Consider the following 6,831-nt stretch of genomic DNA (forward strand, 5'->3'; position numbering starts at 1 on the left):
AAAATATGGCGATGTTTCGCATGGTACTAGCTATGTCCTGTACACATTTAGTTTCACACAACTCTCTCGGTTTCGAGAATTCAATACCTATGTATATTTTCAGCCACGAAATTTGAATAATTCCAGATATTTCGAATATTCACAACCAAGAACGGTGGTGACAACATTTTTAAAATTAAGGCGATGTTTCTCATCGTATTAGCTACTACGTCTTATACAAATTTAGTTTCGCACAACTCTCTCGGTTTCGAGAATTCAATACCTATGTATGTTTTCATCCACGAAATTTGAATAATTCCAAATATTTCGAATTTTCACAACCAAGAATGGCGGTGACAACATTTTTAAAATTAAGGCGATGTTTCGCATCGTATTAGCTACTATGTCCTATACAAATTTAGTTTCGCACAACTCTCTCGGTTTCGAGAATTCAATACCTACGTATGTTACTGTGCATACATAATTTGAGGTGTAAATGTGCTTTATTATGGATAAAGATAGATAGTTTATTTTCCAAATAAAGTTTGGAGGGACTTACTAAAATTATACCCACTGTTTAATTCAAGTAAGGAGCCATTTATGTCAAAAACCATGCTGCCAGCCCACAGATTGATTTGTTGTAGATTGAAGTGAAGTGGGAGCGTTTAAAGCATTTATTATAAATTAATTGCGAATTAAATTAATCTTGTAGCATTATTTTCCTTTTATGAATGGGCTCATTATCGTTTAAAACTAGCACGCAGTCTCGATTATAAAAAATTCAATTTGGTCTTACCATATTTGTCCAAACGTAATTCAAAGTGCAAGACATTAAAAAGAAACGAAGATAACAAAGTGTAGATATGTTTCACATGTAATCAGTCTGCTGACTTAAGCATTATGAGAGTACCTATATTATATGAGTGAATAATAATAATTCTGAAGGTGAACTGAACAATCATCACGTTGTGTGGTAGATATAGGGTGTCCCAAGTAATGAATTATACATGGCGTTAAACTTACCAAGATGATCCATAAAGATCTGCGCTATTTATTCTTTCCGTTTTCCTGCGAAGTTTCAAGTTAGACACACATGTAGTTGCTTGTTTGTGGCATTTGAATTTCTCAAAAAATGTCAAAAATTGCTTGCTTTACACAATCGCAAAAACGAACAACCAAACGCACGCATCTGAATCTGCGCAGTGCGCACATACTTGACACATATGTGTCAGGTCGAGAACTTTTTAAACTACCCTCGTATAACAACTTTTTTTTCTAGAATTTCATTTCGTTGGATAATTTCGAACAACGTGTATGTTCCCATTTGGTCAATTTGTACGGTGACTCCTCAGGTGTTTCTGTTAATGCACACGTAACCGGCGTAATATCGTTTTACTTCTTTTGTTACAGGGTAAGGTGGTAATCCGACCCATAGCCTTCAAACCGGCAGCCATGACGCCTTCAGCCAGATTCGGTATCAGCGGAGAGCGATACGGTTCGACGCCCATCCTCACCAGGCCCGGATCAAGATTGACCCTCTATGGAAGTAAGTCTTATCCTGAGAAGTTTTTTATTCAAACCTGCTTCAAAAAAGTCGGTACGACAGCTTTATTGTTATTTAGATACTTTATTAAATATACCTAATGGCATAAAGCGTGAAACTTTTTTCAAATGTTTCTAGTTTTTTCGCGGATGTTTTGAAAAACGTGTTAACAACGTAAGCCAGAATTTCCTTATTTATTAGACAAACCCATCGGGTTTTTTTATTTATTGAAATATACACACTTTTTTGCAAATGTTTGCAAAGTATTTTTTCAGTGAAATATACAAACCTTTTGCAAATGCTTTTAAGTATTTTTTCGCTGATGCTTTGAAAAACGTGTTAATATAACAAGCGATTATTAGATTCTTTTTCAAATAAGCCATGGTTTTTGGATTATTATTTGGCAAAGTTTACATTTTTATTAAACATACATTGGTACCTATTATTGATTATATCCAAAAAACTGGGTTAAAAAGAACTATGACGTTCAAGCAATTTTATTGCATGGTTCAGTGTCATTTTAGATGAAAAAACAGCGGAGTGCTATTAAATTAGAGAGTGAAAATTGGAGATAGGGGTGAAAATGCACCCCTTTCAGTTTTTTTAATTGTAGCTCGAAAACGAAGCAAATTTTCGCTACAGTTCATAGGAAAAATTATTTAGATAATTGAATTGTCCATCGAAATGGCTTATTTAAAAAATTTAAAAGGAAAATTTTATGCAAAAAATCGTAAATAAATAATTTGAAAAAAGCAAAAATAAATTTTTTGATTTATTTTACTTTCTTGCCTCTAGTTTTTTTTTTGAGTAAAGAGAAAAAAAAGGATAAAATTTACTTCAAAAAAGAGGTTGTACGGTATTTTTGGATGAGAATTGACAGATTAAACCGCTCAAACTTGGCCAATTTTTCGATTTTCGTCGCGTTTACCCTTATACGTTTTAATTATAATTTTTTGCAAAAAAGGAAGGATTCGTTCAAGGATTTTCATCACATGACTTGTTCGAAGGGTCATTAAAGATGAAAAAACCGCGGGGTGCTACTAAATTAGAGGGTTGAAATTGAAGATAGGGGTAAAAAAGCACTTTTGTCGTTTTTTAAATATGTATAGCACGAAAACGAAGCAAAATTTCGATAAAATTTTGTAGAGAATTGAATTTCCCATCGAAATAGCTTATTTAAAAAAATTTAAAAGAAAAATTTAATTAAAAAAATCGTTAATAAACAATTTAAAAAAAAGTAAAAAATAAGATTTTTTTATTTTTTTTACTTTTTTGGTCTAATTTTTTTTAGTAGAAGTAGGTAAAGAAAATTGCTGTACAAAAAAACTAGATGAGATTCCCTTCAAAATAATGCGTTTTCAAAAGTTCTTGGACTAATATTGACTGACAATGAGTTATAACTGGTCAAACTTAAATATTTTTTAGATTTTTATAATTTTTTTAGATTTTTTCATATTTAACATAAATTCGAGTCAAAAAAGTAAAAAAATCGAAAAATCTTATATTTTGCTTGTTTTAAATTGTTTATTAACGATTTTTTGCATAAAATTTCTATTGATTATAGGATTACAAACCTTTTTGTAAATCATTTGCAAGTAATTTTTCACTGCAGTTTTGAAAAATGTATTAACATAACATGCTATTATTATATTCATATTTCGCTTGTTTTTTTACTTATGTTTGTGAAAATATGTCCATTTTTATTAAATACAACTAAAGATATATTTTTTGTTCAATTAAAGATACAAATATTTTGCAAATGCTTTAAGTATTTTTTCGCTGATGCTTTCAAAAGCGTGTTAATATAACTGGCGATTATTAGATTTTTTTTCAAATAAGCCATGACAAAATCCGGTGTCAGACTTTAGCTATCACATCACAGGAATTTCCTAACCTCAAAAAACAGGTCAAAAATTCCAAAAATTATTATATTCAAAAGTTCATTTATATGGTTAAGACCCCGCCGAACGTGAATTCGCGGTCAGAATTGATGGTTCTTTTTCTAAACTTAAAAAAACGAGTCAATAAAGGTCAGATATCACGAATTCTCAAAAATAACAGATTCGCGCCAAATTTGGTATGCGGGGGTTTTCTGGGCCGCTGATCACGGATTCGAGGTCAATTTTTATAAAATTCAAAATGGCGGATCCAAGATGGCCGACCAAATTTTCAAAAAATAACTCATTCGCGCTAAATTTGGTATACGGGAGTTTTCGGGATCGTTGATCACGGATTTGGCAAAGTTTACATTTTTATTAAACATACGTTGATACCTATTGGGAATTTCATTCGATGCAAGACACAAACCTTTTTGTAAATCATTTGGAAGTAATTTTTCACTGATATTTTGAAAAATATATTAACAACATTACAAACGGTTGTCTGTCTTTTATCAGTGTGAATGTATGATTGTTTTGTTGTTTATTTTGTAAAATTTCAATTTTTTTATTTTGCAGCTATCGTTTTTGTTTTAGGATTTTTCTGAAATGTCAAAATATCAAAAATTAGTTAAATTAACCCTTACGGGAGAGGGTTCCATTTACAAAATTATTTTGTTTAAATATGACTGTGAAAGAAAATGAGTTTATGAAAAAATAAACATTATTAGTGGTCGAATCATTATAAAGTAGGTTTTATCCTGGGGATTTTTTTTATTCAAACTTGCTTAGAAAAATCTCCCTATGAAAACCTTATAAAATCTATATTTAACATGCCTGAATGGAATTTTTAGTCACTAACACTTTTTCAATATTTCATCACGTTTTTTCGCTTATGTTTTGAATTATGTAACAAAATAAGAGCGATCATTTTTTCTTTTCAAAAGAAAATCTTTCCGTACAGTAAAATTTCACATTCTAAAGAGAATGTAAAGACAGAGTAATCCTTTTACTCTTTTTAGATTTTTTTGCTAGAGAGAATATGATATACAGAGCGTTCTTGATAAAGTTTAATAGTATATTCTACTTCACAAATCAATAAAACAAGTTCGCTTCGCTTTCAATATATAGGATATTGGATTTTAGAAAATATGTAACATTTATTTAAGTAGATATCTCTGAAGATGCTTAACAAATATAAATGAAACTGGTCCACAGATCTTGTGTACCAACTTATATTTAAACAAATGTGATATACGTTTTTAAACTTTAACTTTTAAACACCCTGTATCTCGAAAACAAGACGTTTCGTACACATGTTTACATAAACTTTTTTATTGATTTGTGACGTAGATTCACCATTAAAACTAAGCAAAGTATTTCATTGACACTCTGTATATTTTATTAACACCTACTTGCCCTTTCTTTTTTCTTTTTTTTATATTGCACCAGGATCCAAGTTCTCGAAGTAATTTGACACACATCTTTCACCTTTTAGTAAATAATCCTGGTTTCTTTCATTATTATTTTTAATTAATTTAACTGTATGTAAATAAAAAAAAATGTCAATTACCGATAAAATGTAACAGGTTACTTCTTGTTTGGTTACAATTATTATTTAGTATCAAAACAACTGAATTATAATAGCCAGGTAAATGCGATAAAATTATTTACTCAACCCTCATTTTCCAGGTAACAACGACCTCCACCAGCAAAACGTAAACATAAACAATTATTCCCTGGACCGAAAGCTCCGATCGTCCTGTCCGTCGGCGTCTTCGTCACCGCCTTTGGCCTTAAATTCACTTTCATCTCTTCCTCATAGTCATCAGCTGATCAACTACGACAGTCTGGAGAGCGTCAGAAAGTCGCCTATTTCGAACACGGACCATTCCATTGGGTAAGAGTTTAAATAAGTCTTTAGTACGTATTTAGTATTAAGTTTTTACTGAGAAAGTGATAAATATGAAGATGCCATTTTCCAAGTGCTTACATTTATTAGGAATATACTTATGGAGACTCCAAGTCTAGTTAGTGATATTTTTGTAGTATTAATCAGTGGTTTGCCGTCGCTCGCTTGGTTGACAATGTGCAGTATGGCGATTAGTATGGAGAAGTTATTAGTAACTCGATACTGAGTGTGGATTTTCATTCGCAAATCTGTGAGGACAGAAATTCTTTGCTTGTACACGCGTCACACGTCACACTTGCCTACAATATGCTACAGTTCCCCCTCCACACGAGGCGGTTAAAATAACGTGATTTAGAAGGAAACTGAGGCCGACTCAAAGTTCCTTATAATTTTAGTGTTTCAGTTAGTTCGCGGTTAATGTATGCGTCGCATAGTACGCGGGTANAATGTGCAGTATGGCGATTAGTATGGAGAAGTTATTAGTAACTCGATACTGAGTGTGGATTTTCATTCGCAAATCTGTGAGGCCAGAAATTCTTTGCATGTAGGCGCGTCACACTTGCCTACAATATGCTACAGTTCCCCCTCCACACGAGGCGGTTAAAATAACGTGATTTAGAAGGAAACTGAGGCCGACTCAAAGTTCCTTATAATTTTAGTGTTTCAGTTAGTTCGCGGTTAATGTATGCGTCGCATAGTACGCGGGTAGTGTCTGATGTCAGTGTGAGGGATAATACAAAGGTTTTAAAGATACGGACAAAGCAAGTATTAATTTAAAGTAAACAGCTCCCTTACGAAAACGAAGTAATACTAAATTTAACGTAATTTAATAGATAGATCAAATACCTACATAGGTAGCTATAGTCTGTTTAGAAATGAAAGAGAGTAATAAAAGCTTATTATGTATGCAAATCGTAAATAAATGTAGTACTGGTGCTTATATTCAATATTTTTATATTGTTTTATCGGTATAGATGAGGTGTACTTTTAAAAAAACTTTGTGTGACCGAGTTGTACTAAATTGTAGCAGGTAGCTAAAATTTAATCCCCGACAATCCGTCTTTGTCTAAGCCGCTTCAATTTCTCGGTCCATTTCTCTTATAAATAAACAATATAAAAACAGCATTTCAAAACATGAGGCTACTTTAAGCATCATAACCGTGTTAAGAGGGTTTTTAGTAATTCAAATAAAATTATTCAATATTATTATCAAAAAATAAATATAAATTTAATGAATAGACTTTTATTCCGCACAAAAATATATGTATTTTGAAAATTCAAATTATGATGAGTAAATGTAGTGTTGTACAATAATTAAAATTCATCCTCTGAATATTCTGACGAATTATCTTCGTCTACTAGCAGGTACGTAATCTGATAAGCTCGACATTTTACCCAAACAATATTTTATCCACTGGCACAATAGTCACTATAGTAGGATCGTATACGATGCAAAGTAGAGCAAAAAATTGTCGGCCTTTTATCAAAGGAAAATCGTGTCATCATTTTTAGGAGGCGTA

The 6,831-nt window shown here is 31.8% G+C and overlaps 1 protein-coding gene across 1 annotated transcript; it reads left to right on the forward strand.

Annotated features, from left to right (window-relative positions):
* Positions 1-1,389: 1,389 nt before the first annotated feature.
* On the forward strand, positions 1,390-5,299 carry LOC111692848 (the record flags this gene model as incomplete). The annotated part of the gene is made up of 2 exons (XM_023456972.1): positions 1,390-1,525; positions 5,092-5,299. Coding segments are annotated over 2 exons (344 nt in total), but the record flags the coding sequence as incomplete, so codon positions are not given.
* Between the last annotated feature and the right edge of the window lie 1,532 nt (positions 5,300-6,831).

Source organism: Anoplophora glabripennis, unplaced genomic scaffold (assembly GCF_000390285.2).
Source record: "Anoplophora glabripennis isolate ALB-LARVAE unplaced genomic scaffold, Agla_2.0 scaffold4108, whole genome shotgun sequence".
NCBI lineage: Eukaryota > Metazoa > Arthropoda > Insecta > Coleoptera > Cerambycidae > Anoplophora > Anoplophora glabripennis.